This window comes from Neopelma chrysocephalum, unplaced genomic scaffold, assembly GCF_003984885.1.
Source record: "Neopelma chrysocephalum unplaced genomic scaffold, ASM398488v2 Primary Assembly neopelma1_95715, whole genome shotgun sequence".
NCBI lineage: Eukaryota > Metazoa > Chordata > Aves > Passeriformes > Pipridae > Neopelma > Neopelma chrysocephalum.
Genome location: NW_020924378.1, coordinates 450,973 through 474,835, shown reverse-complemented (window position 1 = coordinate 474,835; position 23,863 = coordinate 450,973). Strand labels below are relative to the sequence as shown.

At 43.0% G+C, this 23,863-nt stretch overlaps 1 protein-coding gene across 1 annotated transcript; it reads left to right on the top strand.

Moving 5' to 3' along the window:
* Positions 1–1,173: 1,173 nt before the first annotated feature.
* PDE6B (phosphodiesterase 6B) lies at positions 1,174–22,262 on the top strand. The gene is made up of 22 exons (XM_027708197.1): positions 1,174–1,757; positions 4,058–4,210; positions 4,547–4,636; positions 7,003–7,143; positions 8,121–8,195; positions 8,286–8,350; positions 9,290–9,356; positions 9,501–9,548; positions 9,735–9,884; positions 10,894–11,037; positions 11,613–11,678; positions 12,252–12,398; positions 13,953–14,060; positions 15,033–15,142; positions 16,146–16,233; positions 16,802–16,902; positions 18,312–18,419; positions 19,135–19,198; positions 19,539–19,613; positions 20,515–20,598; positions 20,879–21,035; positions 22,120–22,262. The coding sequence occupies exons 1-22, from the start codon at positions 1,347–1,349 to the stop codon at positions 22,176–22,178; spliced, it is 2,511 nt and encodes an 836-aa protein (XP_027563998.1). The 5' UTR covers positions 1,174–1,346; the 3' UTR covers positions 22,179–22,262.
* Positions 22,263–23,863: the final 1,601 nt, after the last annotated feature.

The window sequence follows — 23,863 nt, the reverse complement described above, 5'->3', positions numbered from 1 at the left end:
GGCAGTGTATGTGGCCCTGGCACACATCACCTCCTTCAAGTCTTCTTGAGCAGTAATTCTATTTCAATATCCTGACTACGAGAATTACCAGAACAAGCCACCTTCCTCCCAGGCATCCACATTCACGTTTGTGCTGGTGTCACTACTCCCGGCAGTAGTGACAATACTCTCAGAGAGGCCACACCCTGGGCCCTTACTCCTTCAGCAGGTTATCCTTGTTTATTTTCCAGTAATGTGGTGGATGGGACTTACTCTTGTTTGCCAGTAATGAAAACTCCTGCGCATTGTTTAATTCCTCTGAAAGGTGATGGCCTCTGAGGCATTTTGCCTCCCAGCATCACATCTGTCCTCACAAATTTGAGGACAAATGTTTGCACAGTGTGGTGGCTTCATTGATGTGAAACAACTTATGTTCCTCACAGCCATAATTCTCACCCTTTCTCTCCACTGATAGCGATGAGGGAAAATTTTCTACCTTTCTAATTTGCTTGGGGTTTGTTTGGTGTTTGTTTTTTTGTTTGTTTGTGCTGTCTTCAGGGCTTCCCATGTTTCCTTAGAATGTTTCAATCCAGCAATCCCAAATGGAAGTTCTCCAGATTCCTTCCTGAAAGGATGCACTAAGAGGCATATTTTCCTGTCCAGGTTTTTAGTAGCAAGAAGAAAAGGCCACAGTCTTTGCAAATTCAGTTCAGATTCTGGACTAAAGCACTCAGGATTGGTGCTTTTGTTAGAGAACAGCTCTTAGATGAGCCGTCCAAGAGCCATGAAATTGTAGAGAGTCCTGAAACAGCAGCGTTACCTCACTATTTTTGTTCTGGCCACTGTGTTCTTTTGTGAAGGATGCACTTCCTACTCCTGGTAGGAGGTAGGAGAGCAGGAATAATAAGATGCTCACCTTGTTAGCCAAGGATTAGGCCCAAGCAGTATATATTTAATTAGACTTTAAAGAGCTTATTTCAATGTTAGGAGATGCAGTTCTTCCCTGTTGCTGCTGCTTCAATATAATTGTTTCAGTAAGTGTTCTGCTTATCAAGAGAAAGGAGAGTGTTTTAGGATATTGCGAGTACTCAATGTTTGTTTGCAGTTAGATTAAGAAGCGGAAAGTTGACTCAAAGCTCTTGTAGAGGTCATCTAATCTCTTTGGTTGAGAAGATCTGTCCTCCCACAGACTCATCTTCGGCACTATAAAGGAATACTTCTTCCTGATGACAAGCTCTCTTTGCAGTGATACTTCACCCTTAGTCATTCTAGAAGTAGCATCTTCTACTACAAAAGCTTAGGAACTACGAGAGAAATTAGAGTGCTGCTTGCAACAACCACGTCTTCCAAGATCCAGGGCATTCACAATGAGCATTAGTCAAGACGACGTGGAGAAGTTTCTTGATGGCAACCCCGCTTTTGCCAAGCAGTACTTTGAGAAGAAAGTGAAAACAGAGTCCTGGGATAACAATGAGAGTGAAATACTTTTTGAGTTGATCCAAGACATGCAAGAAAGCATCAACATGGAGAAAGTTGTTTTCAAGACCTTGAGAAGAATCAGGTCCCTTATTCACGCTGACCGCTGTAGTCTTTTCATGTACAGGCAGAGAAATGGCACACCTGAACTGGCAACAAGGCTTTTCAACATCCAAGAGGGAAGTACTCTGGAGGAATGTCTGGTGTCCCCAGACTGCGAGATTGTCTATCCATTGGACATAGGCATTGTGGGTTATGTTGCGCAGACCAAGAAAACCATGAACATCAAGGATGTCCATGAGGTATGTTTGCCATTTATTCATTTACTGGGTAGAAGAGAGCCTTACACGCTTACTAGTACAAAGGGGTCAAGAGGTAGCAGTGCATCTCACTACTTGGCCAAAGGTCTTGTGGTGTAATAGCTGTGTACTGGAAACAAAAGCACCAGAAGCAAGTCTTCAAGTTGCTTTCAATTTCACTTATAGAATGAGGTGAAATTAAGCACATTAATTACACTAGGTCCTAGTGCCTGGAAACAAGTGCACTGCCACACCTGGCTTGTCTAATTAAAAAAAATAAAAGTCACACGTAGTCCAGCAGAGAAGAGTGAGGAAGTCAGATCTGCACTGAACGCACATGGAATTTTTCACAGAATTTTATGATCCATTAGTAAGTTGCAAAGAGAGATAAATCCTTTACAGGAGTCCAGAGTGGGTTTTTATACTAGAGAAAACATTTGAAAATGGTTACTCTCTCTTGAAACTTCAGCCAAGGGCATTTAGAGATACTTTTATTAAACAGAGGGAGTGGACCTCAGAACAAGTGCGTTAACTGCAACCTGTGTATGGTGGATCCTCATCAGAAGCAGAAAGAGACAAGCTTTGACCAAAAAAACTCTTTCAGCAAACATTTTAAACTGGAGGGATCTCAGGAATTTTAATGTTTTATTTTTATGCCTTCATGACAACATTTACTCCCCATACTTCTGGGTTGAATCATGTTAAACCAGAATGGCAGCAATAACAATCTGCTTGTTCTAATCATAGGTATAAAACTAAAATCCATGTGACCCAAATATGGCATTTGGGATTACTCCATCTATTGTTTGCTAGTTATAGAGAGACCATCTGTTGATCCATTCATTTGTTGCTCAATACAAACGTATCCAAACCCTTCAGCAAAACCTTCCTTGTCTTCCACAGAACATAGACACTGACTTGGTTCTGCAACTTTATTTTTTGTCATTTGGGTTGTTTCTGATGTTGGGGGAAGCATCAGAATGTGACAAACTTTTTAAAGCTGTTTGCTTTCTGATGTTTCTTCAGAAATATGGGAGGATTTCAGTGCTGTAAGCTAAGAGCTGCAGTCCAAGCCTAGTGTTTTCAGTCATCACTATAAGACATTCCTTTGAAGGAGACCCAGAGGCTCAATGCTTGGTCTATTCCATTTGGCAGAAGGTCCAGCAGTGGGGAAGGTATGGGGAGAAGTACATTAGGGAGAGATTATTCTTCTGGTTCAACCTTCTGAATATGATCAGAGCCGTGTGGCTTTTTCTAACCCAGGTGGAAGGGTTATTCAGCTGAGCAGAGAGAAGATCTTGGGTCAGCAGGACCATCCCTGCACTACCTAATGGCAGGTGATGAAGGTGTCAGTAGGACCCCATGCAAGTGAAGTGATGGGCCATCTGCTTTCCCTGTACTACACTTTCTCTGCTTTGTTTTCTTTTGTCGTGGGGGGGAAATGTAATATTGATACAAGGATGAACTGGACAAGTTTCTTTTGAGCTGGCCCTACAGCATGACCTAGCATGCCCCCAGTGGTTTGAATGGCAGTTCCCTCCTGGGTGACTTCCTGGACAGCCCAGTCCATAGCAGAGCTGTCTGCACATGGCAACCACTACCAAAATGCTCTGGGGCAGAAGGGGGTGGATTGCTGCCAGATGCAGGGGAAGATTGCCAGGAAACACACACTAGTGGTGCCAACTGCATCCTCCCCTGGAGCACCTGCCCTACCATCTACCATCCACCATCCTGTGCACGAAGGCCCGGGCAACATGTGAGAGAATGTCTGGGAGAACAAGGAGTAGATGGCTTCATGGATGCTGCAAACTGACAACAAGCCTCAGGGTCCAAGCAAAAGCAGAAATAAAATGAGTCTGAGAGAACTTCCCAGTGACTGCACTGGTTCATACACCGTGGCTGTGCAGTGCTGCAAGGTATCTGTGTGTATTCACTGCACAGTCCTAACAAGAAGTTGGAGGAAAGGGTGAAGGAAGCACTATGAAGAATGTCATGGATCTGAGAATGATCACTGGAGAGCCTCCTTGTTCTGACAGAGTTTGACATGTTAAAGCTTATGATTAGCAGGATCTTCACAGAAAGTTAAAAGCACAGGTTGCAGTCTGAAGCTGCAGCTTTTCCTCTTGATACCAGCTTTATCACCCATAGACTGTCCAATTTTCTGCTAATTCATTTCTCTTCCTCAATAATTTTTAAGTAAAACTTTCTTTAGGCAGCTTACTTTGAGAGGCTGTGCTTTATCTCGGTTTTAAGACTACAGATATTGTGGAAAATGCTTAATTTGTAAATTTTCTGTCAAACAGTGTGCCCAATTCAGTCCATTTGTCGATGAGCTCACCAACTACACTACAAAAAACATCCTTGCGACACCCATCTTGAATGGCAAAGATTTGGTTGCTGTCATTGTGGCTATTAATAAACTGAACGGTCCACACTTCACCAGCTCTGATGAAACAGTAAGTGGTCAGTAGCTGAGTTTCTATCAGAAGGGTGTTACCTGTGTCGTGCAAAATAGACTATTTTATACTGGGGATGTCCGCTTTTGTGAAGCTCCAGTGGTGTGAGTTTCCCTAAAGGGGACTCACCTTCTAATGAAAGAGGCTTAAAATGAGGTTGCTTATCTCATAAATCTTTCATGGAAGACACAGTGGGATAAGCCTCATCTCATGCCAATGCACAGCAAAGCATTTATCCAGGGAAATTCCCATGATGCTTGTACAGCAGTGTTATGAAATATAGTGTACATGAGGCTGCTACTGCATTCAACTCAATCTCGTAATTTGTCTTTGCAGCTTTTTCTGAAATACCTGAATTTTGCGTCCTTGAACTTGAAAATTTATCATTTGAGCTATCTTCACAACTGTGAGACTCGAAGAGGCCAGGTAAGATGAAAATGCAAAATGGGTTGTATCTCAAAACCAAATGAGTGCATTCTTCTGATTTCAAAGGTGTACCTGGTCTGCTTCAGAGATTTGTGCCCTAAGAGTAGGAAAAAAATATACCTTCAAGTGCTTTCAGGTACTGCTCCTTCCCCAGAGTCCTTCATTACTCTTTCTGCTGCTACTGGCAAAAGTGCAGCACCCGACCCAGTGGCACCAGTTTCAGCAGGACTGACTTCCAAATGTTTTGTTGACTTGAGGCTGCAAAACACTCTTGGGTCATTTAACCACTTCAGCAGCACTAAAAGATTTCCTGAGACGTAGAAGAATGCGGTATTTTTTCCTCATCTGCTCATAAAAATGCTGTTGAATTTCTTCTTAGAACCAGTAAAACGTTTGTCGTACGCCTTTTGTACTGGCCTCCATCAGTAGAAATGAACGCAGATTAGGGTTTTAGGGTATTCTGAATTGATATAATCAGCCAACATTCTTTTCCTTGACTCGTATTACAATAGGATTCTCAAATTTATTGGGATGGATGTGAATTCTTGCAATCACTTTCTGTATAAGGCAACCAGTTATCATTGAAGAGGACATGCAGTGGCGTTTGTGCTTCATGGCAGCCATGATCTATTCTCCAGTGGGGGTTCCCAAGGGGAATAAATGCCTGTCTCAGCAAAATGAATGCAGAATGCAAGTTTATTTTGAAGCTTTGGGACAGCACTTACATTTACTAATTCCTTATTGTATATGCTTTACCTAATTTTATTCATAAAAAACAGGAATGACGGCCAGGTCAGACAGCCTTCAGCTATGATGAGTAGTTCAACTAAAGTAGAACTGGCAAAGGTTTGTTGCTGTTGAGGGCTTAGCAGTAGGGCTGGTAAGAAACGGGACAGAAGACAAAGTGGAGGCTCAAAAGATGGAAGGCCTAATGTCTCCCACAGGGTGCTCTGGTCTGGTTCTGAACCCAGGAATCCTGTGTCCATATACCACTGCTGCATCAGCAGGTCCCACAGAAGGGGAGGAAAGTGAGAACGAGATGCAGGACACACTGCTATAGTCCTACCAGTAGTTCAGTTATCAGACCTCTGGCTATCTAGGTCTTACAGTCTGTGTGAGAGTTAATACAGTTCATTGTGTTATAACCAAAAGCACTGAAATATAGAATGAGCAAATCACATTCTCAAAGGTGGTCTAGGATTTTAGTACTGCAAATCCCATCCGCAAAGACTGTGCAATACTGTGCGTAAAATGGTTTGTGCAAAGACTGTTCAGTCTGCTTGTGCTCAGATACTGTGTAAGAGTCTTATTAGAAGACCATATAATACATTTTGTCCCACTTCTTTACATCTTTCCATGAATTAGACATTTTTCAGATGTTTCTTTAGGTCCTCCTCACAGAGCTTGTGGCTTTCAGCATTACTTATTGCATGCTGTAAAGTGCCAAAAACTAAACTGTTGCTCATTTTCCTCCACTATCCTATCTGAGGGATGCCGACAACGAACATCTCAGATTTTATAGAGTTGTCCCAGTTTATGGATTAGAAACAGAGACAAATGCAGCTCACAATTGTCAAGAACATCTGCTAGAGTCCAGTGAAGAGGTGAGGCACATTTTTCTGACAGTGGCCATGTAACAGTACTTCTTGTTCAAAGCACAGGTCCAGTCCACTTCAGTTTGCAGCTTTCAGTGCTTTTGGAGTACTGTTCCTCACATCTTCTGGGCTCAGAAAGCAAAGCACTCACATTTGGATACAAGCACACGTGCATTAGCTAAGCTAAGCAATTGTGTAGATGCTTCCCTACCACTTCAGAGAATATTTCTCCTTTAGGTCCACGAAGGCTCTCATTGTGCCACCAGCAATACTTGTGTAACCTCCATTTTCACAAGTGAAGGAGCCTAACAGCAACATCTTTCTTAAGGGTACATCTGTGGGGCACAGGGCGGGTAAAAGGAGCAGACACCGATGTGCACACAAAGCAGCTGAGCAAAGGCTTTGAGGAAAGTGCTGATTCACATATTTCAAACACCAGCCTCTGTAATTTGCAACGTTTTTGGTGCTAATGGTTTTGGATGCAAGATTTTACTAATGGCTTTAAAATATAAGTGGGGACAACTCACTACTTTTTTCGTCATGTATTTTTAAGATTGCACTTCTACGTAATACTCCGAGATGACCTGACTCTTCCTCCCTAGTAATTCCTAGTGTGAATAAGCAATGCTTTTGCATTTTGCTGTATAGGTTTCCTGCACTTTTCAGGAACTGTAGTATAAAACCCCAATAGTTTCCTTGTTGCTCCAAACACATTTGGGAAGCCCATCTCCCAAGGAAAGGCTGCACTTACGTTTTGATCTTTTGCTGCAGGTGCTGTTGTGGTCTGCGAATAAGGTTTTTGAGGAACTGACCGACATTGAGAGGCAGTTCCACAAGGCTTTTTACACGGTGAGGGCATACCTGAACTGTGACCGGTACTCAGTAGGTCTCCTGGACATGACAAAGCAGAAGGTGAGCGTTCACATCTGTGTTGCACATCTTTCTGATTGCTGCTGTCCCCCGAGTTTTCCCGAGGCAGTCAAAGTGCAAACTAATTTTGGTTGGCATTTTCTTGTTGTGCAAATGAAGAGACGGGGTTAATGAAAATAGAGGAAAAGGGGAGAGCTTGTCACTAGAATGGGACTGTCAAAGGCTGGGAAGAAAAATGAGGGGAAAATGTGTCTAACCATGGCAATCCTGGTCAAAGCCTGCAACACAAACACAACCTCAGAAAGCCTGTGGATATCAGAAGTATAGTGAGATAGCTGGGGAAACCCCCAGCAACAAAGCAGCCGCTTTCCTGAAGGACTCATCCATGTGCACAGTATCCAGGCTTTTAGATGGAATTTGTCTTCATGAAAACAAGCTGACAGAAGCCAAGTTACATCTGATTTGGTCTGATTGTTTGCAACTTTGTCAAGTTCTGTGTGGGGGTCACACAGCATCCTTGTCAATGGAGCCCTGCTTTATTCCATGGTCAGGCTGACCATTGTGTTGCCAGAGCTCTTACAGCACACTGTCTTGTGAAGAGGTGTATTAAAAGACCATTAGTGTGCTAAAGACACTTTGATCAGCATTATAATGAAACCTAAGAAAAGCAAGCAAACAAAACATTTCAGTAATCTGGCACGTAGTAGGTCAGCCCCATAGTCACACTCTGGAAAACGAAGAACACAAAAAGTATTGGCACAGCAGTTTTCTCTGAGTACAACCAGCACTGTTCATTGAATGAAGCAGCACCCTTTGTACAGACAGTATATAATGCACCCCACACTTCCCAACTTAAGTATTTGAGTGCCATTCTGCTGCCTTGCATTGAACTAGTCTTATTATTTGATGCCTTATTTTACACACTACAAAAACCAGCACAGTAGAGCAATGGTTGCTTTGAGACTAGAGGTAGAATGCACTTTCCTACTCTAAAACTCCTTCTTTAATTTTAAAACCAGGAATTTTTTGACCTATGGCCAGTCCTGCTGGGAGAAGTACCCCCCTACTCAGGACCTCGCACTCCGGATGGCAGGGTATGTGAGAACAGGGCTTCTTTACCTCTCTCCTGCCTGGTTGGATTGCCTCACCACTAATATTAATGCCACTCTTCTCTTTATTTGTAGGAAATAGTCTTTTACAAGGTCATTGATTATATATTACATGGAAAAGAGGACATTAAAGTCATCCCGTAAGTGCCCAGTCCCTGTAAGTAAGGTACTGACAGAGAGTGTAGGTAAAACCAAGGTTCTCCACGATTTAAAGACATCCATGAGGAGAAATGCAAAGGACTAATAGAAGACTGAGTAAGAGGGACAGAATGTAAGTTGGTTCTTCAGTTCACATCTCTGTGGGATAAAGATTTCCCCAAGGGCACTGGGATCCTGACTTGCAAGCCAGGCTCCAAAATTCACTGCAACCAGTGATTCTTTTTAGATGCAGAAGTGAGCTGTCTTGACTGCCTGAAGTTTACCACTTTCCTTGCCAGGCTCAGGCATCACTCCTCCTCCATGCCTTCCCTATGGAAGTGGGTAAGCCCACCCAGGATGCCCTTGCGTTGAGGCAACATTTCCTTGCTTCTCTCTAATCCTTCAGTTGCTGACCCCATCTTAAGGCTACTTCTGGCCTTTCCTCCCCTCCTGACAGCAAGAGACATCCTCTTTATGAGAACTACCCTCTCTTCTTGCCACTGAATGTTTCAGAGGAGCCTTGGGCACCTTAGACAAACCCGACATAAGAGGAATTTTGCCCAGTTCTGATCCCCAGTACAGCAGTGTTCAAAGTTCAGGCTGGCAGACATCCCTGACCAGGAACTTCCTTTTATCTTTCTCTGTGTTGAAGGTCTGAAACATGGCCCCCACTCCCAGGAATTACTTTTTATTAAGCCTCTGCAGACTATGATATTTTATGGGTTATTTTGTATTGAATCCTTGAAGAAAAAAGTATTTACTTACATGAAAAATTTTTGCTTGTGCATGTGGATCCTTTGAAAGTAACAGGACTGTTTAGGAACTCAAAGTGAAATATGTAAACCTGGATTATGCAATCAGCTGGATACACTTCAGCTCCATTATCATCCTTTAGTAAACATATATCCTTAATTTCCTTTGTATGTTTTTCTTTAATTCAGAAATCCTACCCCAGATCACTGGGCACTAGTTACTGGACTGCCAACCTATGTGGCTGAAAGTGGATTTGTAAGTACTTAAGCTAGGATTCATCAGATCTTTCTGAGATAAAGTCAGACTCATGCTGCTTTCTCATCAATTCAGTTCTATGTTTTGGTAGTTAAACTTCTCGTTGCCCATATCGTAAAACTTTTCTTTTGTGTGATCCCCTAGATTTGCAACATTATGAATGCTGCTGCAGATGAGATGTTTAACTTTCAGGTATTGTGAAAACTTCCACTTCTCTGAAGGACTCTACTTTTTTTTTCCCCCAGAAATGTAATATTGCATCAATATTAGATATATAAATACTTCTTTTGTCTAAAGTCTTAATGTAAAATGGGAATGCTGATGTATTTAGAAAACACATTAAGTACATGATGTCTTTCTGCTTGTTGTTGCTTCAAGGAAGGTCCTCTAGATGAATCAGGATGGACTATCAAAAATGTTCTCTCCATGCCAATTGTGAACAAAAGGGAAGAAATTGTTGGTGTTGTCACATTTTATAATAGAAAAGATGGGAAACCGTTTGATGAACAGGATGAAACCCTCATGGAGGTATAGTTCCTTTCTGTGGCTGGAAGTAATTCATATGGTTGAAGAGCTCATTGTTCCTTATCGTACACCCACAGAACATCTCTAGCGTTTTGAAGCTAAGTAGACTTCTTTGTTGCTTGGAGAGGTGTTACACATCACCTTGGAAGTTTTGAAAGCAGCTATCTGACGCACTGGGGGAGTTTGGTCTTGGGAACCCAGCTGTGTTAGCATCATTTTGTTTCAGTATTCTTGGATTGGACACCTAGCCATGAGCAGCTACTGTGTGCCAACACAACTGTTCTGACCTGTGCTCACGCACCTGACAGCTGGCTCTCACTGACTGGGCCAGTCCCCCCCAAAAAATTACACAGAAATCATCCATGTAGCTGAGATACAAAGGGAGGCCAGCTGTTGAATCTACCAGCAGCAGCTGCGAGCAAGGACCTTGCTGCTTAGAAATGCTCCTATGTTAGTTTCAATGCAATATAAGCATTCAGCTCTTGGCATCTATTATCAATTAGAACATTTCCTGAAATAGACTTTTCTTATCAAACTAAAAGACTGTGGGGAAAAAAAAAGCCAGTTTGAATTGGCCACTGGACAGCAAATGAGTTGAAAGCAAACACAGTGTATGCGTAAATACATGTAAGAGGTGATGGGACCACCTTGCTCTCCCTTGATATCAGCATTCCTGACCTGCTGTCACCGTTGTAACAGCAGCCTTTCCACAGGCATGGAGGCACTTGCAGCAACACAGAAATAGTTTTCTGTACACTAAACTGGACAGAAGGTCCTTGAGCCTCCACAGCATGGATGCTCTGTAGGCCTGGGCAGATTCAACAGCTGGGGAGATGCTCTGCTGAGGAGTAAGTCACAGTTGGGAGCAAACACATGATTGCTTATTGCTAGAATTGTGGACAAAATGAGCTTGTGTTTCTCTGAAAATATATCATGCAGTGTTATATTTCTGTGCGTTTGAGGAACAGATGTTTCAGTTATTTCACCGTTTCCTTCTTTTCCCCTCACCAAGTCCTTGACACAATTCCTGGGTTGGTCTGTGCTCAACACAGACACATATGATAAGATGAACAAGCTGGAGAACCGGAAGGACATTGCTCAGGACATGGTGCTCTACCACGTGAAATGTGACAAGGATGAAATCCAGGAAATTCTGGTAATGCCTCACAATGTGCAGCACACATCCATGTGTACTGGCCTGGCCCACGGCTTATGGCACAGACACAGGTCTCCCCTTTCACATAAATGCTTCCAGCCACCACAACGTGGAGGCAGCACCTGGGGCCCTAGTCATTGCACAGTGGCAAAAGAAGTTTCTTTTGACTCTGCGGTCTGCCCTCCACCTTGGCACACTGCCCCAATACGTCCTTTCCAATTTCCTCAGCAAAGCCAACCATGGAGATGGGCTCACACAGGTGCTGCTCAGGGCGGGGCTGTAGGGGTGGAAGAGAAACTGATTTATTTCCCAAAACCTTCTTAGTGCAGAGGATGTGAAGTTAGAGGACCCAGCTGGACACTGGGTCTAGGGGGACGTTTACACTTAGGGGAAACACAAATCCAAGGAGAGGGAGAACACTACCAGGAAGCATGTGTTGAAAGACCAAAAACTGAAGTAAGGTCCAGGAAGGAAACACAATTTGTGTGACAGCTGCTCTAGATTGCCCCAAAGCTGCCAAGTGCAAAGTCCATTGGGGTTTGGTTGTCAACTTAACACACTCATGCTCTTTGCAGCCAACTCGAGAAAAATTGGGGAAGGAGCCAAGTGAGTGTGAGGAAGAGGAGCTGGCAAGCATTTTGGTAAGAACAATGTACTGCTGGAATAAAAAGCCTTGGCGAACAAACATTGCCTGTGTGGATGCAGGAAAGAGTTATGAGCATTGGCATGCTGCTACCTGGCCAGGGGTGAAGGCAAAGCATATCCTGCCTTCCTCTGTTGCGTGAGTTTGGGGTTACCATCATAATGTCACAGCACGTGACTTCCCCAGCTCCTGGGGAGTCCCTGCTCCCTGCCACTTTATCTCGAGGGGTTCAAAGTCCATCTGGAAACACATCAGTCACCTTGGCTTGTCACGCATATTTTTCTCCAGAGTAATGAAGGAGGGCTGTAAGTCTTCTCCCATTTTGAGTCTTCAAACTGCATCAAATCAGGTGCTTAACAGAAAACAAACAATATTTCATGCACTTGACCAAAAACTCCCACCCTTTTCCCCCACTAATGGGGTTATTATGAAAAGCTGCATTTCAGTCTGTTTATGTGTTATATTCTAAAAGGAAAAGTTCACAGCCGTGTCAGACTGATAAGTTTTTGCTGAGCAAACCTAGGAATTACATAAGCAGCAGAGCAATAAACCATCCCCACCTCTCTTACAGAAAGAAGAGCTCCCGGGGCCCACTAAGTTTGAAATCTATGAGTTCAGGTTCTCTGATTTTGACTGCACCGAGCTGGAGCTGGTGAAGTGTGGCATTCAGATGTACTACGAGCTCGGCGTGGTAAAAAAGTTCCAGATCCCACAGGAGGTAGGAGCTGTCAAAACCCAAGATGCCCTGTCTCGGATGGCCAACAGACCCACCCTGTGGCTGAGGTCTCCACGCAGGGCCCTCTCTGTGTGTGCCCAGCACAGCTCACAGAGCAGCCAGAGAACCGGGTTCGTGGGGGCTTGCAGAGAGGAGGGCATGCATCCTAACCCCCCTCACACCTCTGAGGGCAGGGGACCACCTCTCACTGCCACTGATCACTACATGTTTGCAGCGTAAAGCTGTCCTCCTCTGATCTGCACTGCCTGCCGCAGGTGGGGTTTGCTGTGAGGTCTGTGGAGATGGGTAGTATAGCAGGCAAAAGGTTTCTCGCACTTGCTGTGTCTAATGCCCCTCACGGCCGCAGCGTAAAAACAGTTTCCAGGCACAACACGGGGAGTGCCTGCCTGTGTGCTTGTTTCCTTTGCTATAGGATGTACCATTCAGCTTCCAGCCAAGATATGCTGAAACCCACACTGGCAGGTCCCTTTGTTTCTCATCCCCTTGCAAGCACAGGTGTGCTCTTATTTGGTGCAATTGGCACCACCTTACTGACTGCTGTCGACGGGAATGGTGCGATCCTGTGGGAACAAGGACTCCATAGCCCCTGATGTGCAAATTCACGGGTTTTGCCACCGTTCCCCTGTAGGAATCGCGTAACTGACATTTCAGCAGCTCTGGTGCTCCCCAAGAGATTTCTCAGCACATTATGTGAGGTTTATTTCCATCTAGTGGGATCTGGAGGTAACTGCAGGAAGAGTTTTCACCCTGGAAATGCAGGCTGGGAATTAGAAGGGAAGCGAGTGGGAATTATCTCTGTGCTTCTTACTTGTAGCAGGTTAGTGCCAAAATTATCCAAAATATCTACTCTGCAACAACTAACCCCTGATACACGTGTGAAAAAAAGTCATTCTTTGCTGCAACTCTGAATAGTTGAGATTTTTAAAAATGAATACTCATCCATAATTAATTTTCTCTCTAATGGCAAAACCTGCACAGCTACAAGATGTAGTACACATGGAGAAGTAGAATGCAGAGGGAAAAATCCAGTTTTTATTTAATGCCCTATATTGTAGTTGCTTAGGTGATATAAATGCCACCCACCTCTACATCTCTTGATGAGAGATATCAGTATTAGTAAATCACAAGATACGGGACAGACCAATCTTACGAGTGACAACGTAGATTAAAAAAAATGCAAGAAATTCACAATCAATAGATGAAACCACAATAAATTCACAAATAGTACAATGAAATCTCTTTTCCTTTAGACAGTGATGATTCTTGTTTACCCCACATGCATCTCTGCTATTTTATTTTTCTTACAAAAAAAAAAAATAAATTAGAAAACAGAGAGCTATATTTTAGATCCCCTTTTGCTCTCCACTAAGCTTTAGGCTTTACTCTAATAATGCTGTCGTTACAGCTTCTGATCCCTTTCTGGGCCACCTCTGTAGAACTGGAACCTCATCCATGACTTCTGTATATGATTCTCATTGTGAGAGCAAAAGGCAGCAGCTTCATCACCCAAACAAACATCCTCTTCCCCATTTCCAGGTTCTGGTAAGGTTTGTGTACTCCGTCAGCAAAGGCTACCGGAAGATAACTTACCACAACTGGCGTCATGGCTTCAATGTTGCACAGACCATGTTCACGCTCCTGATGGTAAGGTAACACCGCCCTGGTTAATTATGTGGCACAGTTTATTTACAGCACCTAAGAAATATGCAGGTCTCCTTTTGAATCCTGGTGTAGGAAAAGGGTTTGTCACTCCTAGCACAGGTCCTGATGAATGAGGTCTCCATTTGCCTTAGGTAACAGTCATCACATTACATTTAAATCTTTGGTCAATGCTGGCCAATGAATGGAATGCTTTAATTCTCATAGGTACAGGTGTTTGTGGTGTTGAATAGACTCCAGACTAAATCCTTCTGCAGAGTAGGGGAGAGAGACTACAGGACTTCCATTCTTCCAACAGATTCTGACAGTAAGAGCCAGACTGAAGTTAGCTGGTTGGGATGGAGGCAACCCCATGCTTTCCATTTCCAGGCAGGACAGACAAGGGTGTAAGTATATCACTAGTGTGAACATGGTGAGTGCCACTTCTCACAGGCTCTCAGGGCAACAAACACCTCAACAAGAAAAACAAGTGTCTGACTGCTGCTCCACACGAAGGATTGACCAGCCAGGAACCACTGAGGATGGTTTCACACATCTGCCTACACATCTGGAAGCAGGCTTGTGCCTACCACAATCCCTTGGGTGATTCATCACATTGCCCATAAAGATGTGGAACTTCTTCACGTAGTACTTTGTGTCCAGTGATTGGAGGGGTGCTTATGACAACCTGGGTGGACTCTCATGCACGAGGCTTCTATAGCAGGATGTAGCCAACACTGTAGATGTGCATCAAGCACATCCGCACTACACATACGCCTACCTGAGTCTGAAATGTTCTGTTTGCAGCTGATTCCCCATTTTAACCTAAGCCTACCTTGTATTGTGTTTAGTTTCACAAATATTTTCAGTTCTCCTAGACTGTTTCAGTAAGGAGATCCCTGGCACAGAGCAGTCACAGGTCAGTACCCATTCCTGTATGAGATGCTAACATATGGTATGTACATTCTCTCCCTCCAGACTGGCAAACTGAAGCGTTACTACACAGACCTTGAAGCCCTTGCAATGGTAACTGCTGCTCTGTGCCACGATATTGACCACAGGGGAACCAACAACCTTTACCAAATGAAGTAAGCACTTTCTTACCGCTTCAAACCAGTTCTGTTGCTCTCAGGTTGAGTAGAATCAGGCTGTTGACTACACCAAACTCCAGTACAGCTCTGTTTAATACCCAAGGGTAACAAACTTCTTTTGCAGATTTCCTTGCTTTTCAGCTTACTACAGCACTCGGGCTTATGCTTTGGCCAGTGGTGACACTGGAAAATTGCAGTGCTCTCTGGGGCTTGCTTTACCTCCTAGCAAACCTCCTTTGGTTAAAGCAAAACTTACACTACCATTAGAGTGTAGAAGGCACTTGGTAGCCTGAGTGCCCCAGGAGACCCATGATGCCACCAGGAGCATCCTGGGCATGAGACAACTAGTTTCTGATGGAAGGTATCTATGGAGAAAGCACCATGCTTGGCAGTGCCCTCACCACCTACAGAAACAAAGCACCTGTGAGAGTGCTGCTCTCAGTAGGTAGTTATTAGCTACAGAGAAAAAATTGCATGATTTCGTTGACTAGTCAAGACTCTGTTGCTCACTTAAAGTAGTGTCAGATCACAGCTCTTCTGCAATGATTGCTGGCAATACTGTCTTACTGTTTTCTGGAGCTTTGGAAAAATGTTGAGTGAAGCTGGCTCATGTTTTTGATACAAGAGGGCCTTGCTTCTCATCTAGGAAGGTGTCCAAGGATTGGAGGGTTTTATATTCCTATTACTAGATATCAACATGTATTTAACTCAGGAATTAAACCAGCTTACTAAGCTGATTAATTACAATGCAGTCAGATACAACATTTGAGGGGAAATTCGTAGTTGAAAGACTGTCTTATACAGTACCCAAATAGTTATAAGCAGTGTCACAGAAGTCTTTAATTAGACCGAGGTCATTAGTTATTGAAAAGTACTTCTCTTAACCCTTTTAAAAGGAGTTGAACTTGTGTGTGTGACAAAAACTAAATAAAAAGTGAGACATTTCTTTTTATTTTTAAATGCTGCACTTACATTTTTAATCTTTCCTTTACACAACCAGATCTCAAAATCCCTTAGCTAAACTTCATGGATCCTCAATTTTAGAGAGACATCACTTGGAATTTGGAAAATTCTTGCTCTCTGAGGAGGTTGGTAATGTACTGTAATATAAGGGCATGAATAATTTACTTTTAGGGAAGTTTTTCATTAACAACAGAGCTGTCAGCACAAGACCTTTCTCTGGATTGGATACTGAGAAGTTGCAGCTGCCTCTGTCCCCAAGTAATCTATGCTCACCCAGGACCAAAACACAGAGGCTTCCTTAGTGCATGACTTGGTTCCTTCAGAAGACACATCGTTATCCACATAGGAATATGTTAAATAAAGGATTGTTCTCCTGTAGCCCCTCTGGCAGGACCAAGGCTGACACATTCCCACAGCTAACTTTTAATTTCAGGCAAATTTGCACTGGGGTCAGGGGATGGGGTTTGGGTACATGCTGTGTAACAAGCTTCAAGATACAGACCCCGTTCAGTGAACAAAAGGGGAAACCAGCCACCCCCATGTGAACAGGGTTTACAACCCTTGCACCTCAGGGGAACAAGCTGAAGCTGTTAAAAGAAAATAAAAGTGAACACATTTGGGAAAGGGAGGTGGCCAGGAACTCACAAAAACACAGTGCCTGAATTTTGCAGCTCCCTTTCCTTTGCATTTCAGTCGCTGAATATATGTCAGAACCTCAACCGCAGACAGCACGAGCACGTGATTCACCTGATGGAAATTGCCATTATAGCAACAGACCTGGCACTCTACTTCAAGTAAGTCAGTCATGTACACTGTGTGTGAAGGGCAGAAAGCAGCTGGCACTTTACAAAGGCCAAATGTGATGCTTTGCTCTGAAAGCAGCAATTCAGTAGTTCAGCAGTTTCTTCACAGACACTGGCTCTGGGAGGCTGCCTTTAATATTGACTGTAGAGCTGGTGGGAGAACTGAAATAATTCAAAAGAATGTTGAACTTCTATTAAACCACGTATGTGACTTTTTAATCCTCTATTTCCAACAAGGCAGGGCTATGTGATCCTCTAATGGAAAGAGATGTTGGGTTTTGGGGTTTTTTTAACCTGGCATTTCAACACTGAAAATACTCATAAATGGCAAATGGTCTGGTAAGGGCTACACTGACTTCTATGTGAAAGCAGCATGACACAAATAACAAGTAGTCTATTGTAGATGAATATCCAGCTCACAGTCTATTTCACACCCAAAAGCCAAAATTGCCAAACATCTTGGAGCAGTGTGCGCTAACTTTCTGGGACATAAGGCTGAAATTCAACGACATATGACTTCCTGATTAGCAAGGAGCTCTCAAAATGTGCTTTCAGAGTACTGTGTCAAGACCAGATTATTGTGTTTTGTACTGCAGTACAATTATGCAAAATATAAACAGTCCACAGAAGAGGAATTTGAGGGAGATTTCAATACCCAGAAGTCTTACTCTGGAGATACAATGTCTGTATGGGAGCATATACCGCCACCTCCTCACCAGCTGGGAACAAACTGGTCCTTGACCTCCTTGGTCCATGAACTGCAAGCAAAGTCTTAGTTGAGTTAAGACCCAGGAATATTGATGTAGATAGGTCCTCAAGGAAGCCCCCAACAAACCCAAGCACCACCATCTGCTTCTCTTAAGTAGTGGAAACTATTGTAAATGCCTTAAAAATAAGTGTAGTGGTGAGACATGAGCAGGACCTTGAAAGTATGTACAACTGCAAGTTATGTCAGCTGAGAAATGCTTTCACCTTTGCTGGCAACACAAGAAGGCTTTTTCCTTGAATGTTAAGCAAACTGCAGAAGCCTAGAGCTGACTGCAGTATTTTTAAAGCTATTTGTCTTTGTATACTTAGTCAAGCACTGTTAACCTTATTTATATACCTAAATATATGTAGGGAATTCTGAGGAATGGTTTATACACGATACATCCATGTTTTGAGTGGCATAAAATCTGGAGAAACCTGATGTTTCAGTGCTAGCAGTGAAGACAGGCCACATCACAAAACTACTTCATATGTGCTCTAAGTGCCAGGAGACCAACTACTGGAAACCCTTCTGGGAGGGTTAGCAATACCAGGAACAACCATCTGTTTTTAACATATTTGTTTCCTTATTTCACAGATTTTTCCTATTGTCCCCTTTTTCTTTTTGTAAAACTTTTTTTTTCCCCTCAAAGAAAGAGAACAATGTTTCAAAAGATCGTTGATGAGTCTAAGACATATGATAGTGAGACTGCTTGGACTGAATACCTGTCTCTGGAGACAACAAAGAAAGAGGTTGTCATGTGAGTAATCGGCTCTGGAAAGGTTAGTGATATGTACACCTGGTGAGAGCTCCAGTATACACTTTGTGCTGCATTTGGTGCAAAATCAGCACATGATACATTACTGCCCGCCTAAATTTGACCTTCTGGAGAAGCAGAGGGAAAAAGGGGGGGAAAAAAAGAGTAGTTCTTCCTCCAAATAAATCTGGGCATATACTGTAGGGAGATGCAGGATCCCTTCTGGCTGTATATTCCTACCACGCCACCCTGTGGCCTGTAGACCAGAAGCAGGGACGTCCAACCCACTAGCTGTTCTTCCCAGTGGCAACCAGAGTCACGATGCTGCTGTTGTGACTTGACAGATGGTTTGCAGGATGCTCTGCACTGGCAGTGAAGTGCACTCACAACCTCACTGCAGACTGCACTGCTACATGTCCGTGAGGGAGACAGAGATGCTACTCCAAAGCCAAGAAGTTCAGCCCAGCACTGACGAAAGCAGCAAACATGCTGATGTCAGAAATAATCAGTTTCCCATCTCAATTCCATTTTAACCAAGAGAGCAATTCTTGATGAATGTCCCAGTCAGAATCAAGGCTGTTACAGCAGCATGTCTGTCTTTATCACTTCAGCAGGAACCAGGGGATACCTGCCACACTATTGGAGCATGAAGTTCCTGAGCCTGCAAGAAGTAAGGTGCAGGCTATAGACAATAAATTTGTTTCTTTCCTGTTTTTAGGGCCATGATGATGACTGCCTGTGACTTGTCAGCAATCACAAAGCCTTGGGAAGTCCAGAGTAAGGTCAGGTGGTTGAAATATCATTAAGTTTCTGTAGTTTATACTTCAAAGTAATGCAATTTCCTAGGCTGCCTGAAAGATCAATCAGTCTCCTACCAGAATTACCAAAAGGAATAGCTATTGTCTTGATGGATTAACCATTCTTTCAGATTTTAGTAGTGTTGGAAATGTTTCTTAATAGGTGAACAGTGGACTAATGAGATCCAGTGTAATAAGACTGTTGAGCTGTCACTACACAGAAGGGTTAGAAGTCAGATTTTCTTCATGGTGGAGACCTGAAGCACATCAAGTTATGAGGCTGAAGTTGGTGCTAACTTTTCTTTTTCCCTCCTTGTCAATGTAGGTAGCTCTGCTGGTAGCAGCTGAGTTCTGGGAGCAAGGAGACTTGGAAATAAGCGTCCTTCAGCAACAGCCTATTGTAAGTACCATGCGAGAGCCAGGCAGTTCAGTGCAGACAGCAAGTGTCAGCAGAGACTTACTACAAGAAGTGCTGCTGTCATAGTGCTTTGACTGCCTAAAATCACCATGTCTGTCAAAATTCATTGGAAAAGTGTGTACTCAGTGAAGAATCTCTGACAATGCCCAGTGATTCTTGTCCAGTTCTCCGTACAGTTAGATGGGTTCAGTGGCTGCGAACCATCAAGGAGTGGAGTCCCCCTGGAGACTTTGTGCTGGTCCTTACAGAAAAAATGGAAAATTAAATAGATAAGTCACAGAAGAAAGCATAGTTTCTGATAAAGAGAAAAACTGCAAACACAAACTCTGTAGAGTCAAGAAACTATTTCTGGTAAATGGAAAAGTGTTTCTAACATTTTTTTTTAACACATAGTTAAATTTGGCATTGAAAGGGACAGGAGTCACTCCTTGATGCAGCCTCCACCTGTGTGGCTTGGGTTTTATTTAAGTAGACTTTCATACACCCCATCTATCCACAGTGGCATCACAAATAATATAGTAATCAGCAAGGTCTTATAAGAATATAATTACATGCTCAGTTATGTTTTATAGAATTCAAACCTCTTCAGCCCTGTAATGAACCTTCCCTCAGGTATCAGAGAGGCACATGGGAAAGATTCTTTGTCCTCCTCCCCATCCACAGACATTCAAAGAGCTGTCTAAAATTTCTACTAAAATGGCAAAGGAAGTCAGATCACTTCACTCCTCTGCAGTGGAGAAAGAGGGCTGTGATGGACAGTCTCTATATATGGCATGACAGAACTGCCAGGCTGACACAACAAGGCAATTTTGGGGAGAAAATAGGAGTGTGTCTTTCAATTAAGTGCTCCCATGAATCATGGTCAACTTGTGTCCTCCCACAGCCCATGATGGACCGAAGGAAAGCTGCCGAGCTTCCAAAGCTTCAAGTGGGTTTCATTGACTTTGTGTGTACATTTGTCTATAAGGTAAGCAAAGGGTACCCTTGAATACTCCATCCTTCTCAATAGGGGCTCAAATACCAGGTAAGTGAGCCCCAGTGCGGCAACACCACTCAAGGGGAGAGGGACAAGTAGAGGAGGCAACATTTGCCCCTCTGCAAGGATTGCAGCATGGTGCTTGTTTGTGTCATTAATGCTTTCTCTGCGTAAGCCAGCTTTGGAGGTGAAGTGTCAGGGTCTGCCCTGGGGTACAATGGACAAGCACTGCCCCTGCACTGCATTGTGCTGACAGGTGTGTTTTGGTTAGGAATTTTCACGTTTCCATGAGGAAATTCAGCCTATGCTTGATGGGCTCCTGAACAATCGAAATGAGTGGAAGACCCGTGCTGATGAGTACGATGCAAAAATGAAAGCTCTGGAGGAAGAGAAGAAAAAAGAGGAAGAGAGAATGGCTGCAAAGAAAGGTCAGAAACAGTAATTAGCTTTACATTCTGAACTCAAAAATGTAGGTATGCAATACTCTCACAGATCCGCAGCAAGCTTTGCTGAGATAGCAGAGTAAGATGTCCACAAAAAGTTTCTTAAATTTGGCTCCACTGGCAAGGCTGAAGGCACCATGACTGGCTGTCAAAAAGGCCACCCACTTAAATTCCCAAGAAGTAGTGTCTGAGAAACTAGTGAGAATCCATTCAGCACAAGTTCCCATGTAGCTAGGGACAGCAGAGAGTTGTTTGCTGTCCCTGGAAAACAGCAGGGAAACATCCCTTTATACTCAGGGACTGTGGCCCATGTGCTGTCCCGCAGGTCATAAAGCAGAAGCTAAGAAAAGTTAACAGAGTCCTAGGGGGAATACTTGAGAAATAATGGTTCATCCCATTTCTAGTCCAGATTAAGTACTACCTAGAAGCCAGCAGTAGTGGTAGAATCTAGCAGCAATCTGTTTTGGCCAAACTTGTTTTTCTTCTTCTGTGGGCCCAGCCTGTGTAGTACTGAAATCCATTGGCTGTAGTGGGCATTGGGTGAAAGCTTGTTTGGCAGCCTGAGCCTTTGTTTGACTCTCAGAAATGTGGAAGCAGAAGGTTGTCCTGGCCTGTCCCAAATGTCTGATCAAATATCTGCCAGAACTCGGTGCCTCCACTCCACAGAGGCTGTATCTGAACTCCTCTTTTTTTCCAACAAAATTCCAACAGTCCTCAAGTGACACAGTTCAGAAATTATTAGAGCTGTCCAGGTGTCTTATCTCAGTTTAATTCATACAAGTTAACTTAAAACATCAAAAGTGCTTTAACTATTATTTGGAAAATTTCTGAAGAATTACTTTATGAAAAAGTAATTGATATTCAAGCGAGGAAGATTTCTACTAACTCTAAAATACTCTTTCCAAGCAGCCTTACATATACAATTACTTTGCACAGCAGGCAGATCTAGACAGGGTACTATATTTATGACCTACACTGCTCATTGGAAAACATAAAAGTCTTTAAAAAACTGACTAAGAAGAAAATTTATGACTGTGTCTCTAATTCTGTGTCTCTTTTTACATGGCAGATGGAATAACCTGTAACGGAGGAACAGCTCCAGCTTCCAAAACCTGTAGCATACTTTAGACATATTATCAATGCAATATATGCCACCCAAAATGAGAATACCCACGCTTAAAAAAAAAAAAATCATGACATAAAAATACATTCCTGATTGGACCGTTCTGATACTTTATTAGGCTTATGATCAACCAGGGAAGGGCTAGATCTTGTTTGCCTTAATTGCATCTCTTCCTGATGGTAAGGAGCCAGTTCTGTCCTGTCTCTTGCTCCATGTAACGCACCTTATGTCAGATGGCATATGGGAAATCAGAACAATATTTGACCCAATAAATCAGGTTGCAAGACTATGGAAGAGCATTTTTCCTGCACTGAAACACTTCTTGCTCCAAAACTGATTGGGATAGTCCTACTCCATACAACCCCATATTATTGACAGTGTATACAACCATAGCCTGCAGAGTAGGAAAACTGAAGAAGAGCCAAATTTGTCATATCTAAGCCTATATCTGGATATCAGAATATATCCTATATCTGGATATCACGATATCAGAAAGAAATCTGAGGCTAAGGATAAAGCATGAAAACTGATCATAGTAAACCTCTGAACTGCTCTAAAATACTTTGATTCCATGTAAATCCAAGAAACACTTGGACAGATAAAAGTTCTGTACTCACTTCAAGAACTGGGATGTGTTGCTATCACAAAGCATGGAGCCATAAGACCCAGTAACTGCCTTCTTCAGGAGCAGGTTCCACAGTGTGCTAACCGAGGCGTCGTTCTTTCACATATGATTTTAAGAAGACAGTGTTATCATTACCCATTACAGTTCCACTTACAGTTAACCAAGCAACCTGAATTGTGGCATCTCCTGAATTTGTTCTGTTTTGCCTCATAATGCCAGTTATTTAATACACTTGATCAGAACCAAGCCCTCCTTCTTTTCCTTCTCCTGTTCTGAGGTGTCTGTTTTCTAGATTTCCCTACAGACTTGTGACTGATGACCTGTACCCTTTTATTTTAGATAAAAGTTAGTTTTCATGTTTATTCATGTAAACATATTAGAGCATTTAATTACACTCTTGTAGTAGTAGAGACAACCTTCTCTGCTCCTTTCTCATTCTCTCTTTCTCCCTCTTTCTTTTTTAAAACTGTTTGGATATCTGTTTTGCTGGGGATTTTCTTCTTCTTCTATTGCTCCTGCTACCTTTCAGGGCTTTACCCTTCAGTATCTTGTTTTGCATTACAAAAATACTGCAAGTAAAAGGAAAACTAGAGCTATGGTGGTACATGGTCATCATTTATCTGTGTCTCAGTGTAGTAAGCAAGATATAATCCTCTATCACTACACAGTAATTCCATGAGAGGTAATTTGTCTTTCAGGAAAATACAGAAACTTGTCCACTTGCATGAAAGGAAAATATGCCATTAGTAATAACTTCATGCTGTTTGTCTCAGTTTCATTAAGAATCATAGAATTGTAGAATGTTAGGTGTTGGAATGGACTTTCAAAATTATCTAATCCCAATCCTCTCTGCCATGAGCAGGGACATCTCCCACTAGACCAGGTTGCTCAAGGCCTTATCGAACTGGGCCTTGAACACCCCCAGGGTTGGGGCATCCACAACCTCCCTGGGCAACCTGTTCCAGTGTCTCACCACCCTCACAGTAAAGAATTTCTTCCTGATATGTAACCTAAATTTCCCCTCTTTCAGTTTGTACCCCTTACCCCTTGTCCTATCACTAGAGT

Bases quoted from the DNA above. Each gene is read 5' to 3' on its own strand.
- PDE6B (XM_027708197.1), top strand. From the start codon at position 1,347: ATGAGCATTAGTCAAGACGACGTGGAGAAGTTTCTTGATGGCAACCCC. The intron at 1,758-4,057 runs GTATGTTTGCCA...TCTGTCAAACAG, and splicing joins ACATCAAGGATGTCCATGAG to TGTGCCCAATTCAGTCCATT. The intron at 19,199-19,538 runs GTCAGGTGGTTG...TTGTCAATGTAG, and splicing joins CTTGGGAAGTCCAGAGTAAG to GTAGCTCTGCTGGTAGCAGC.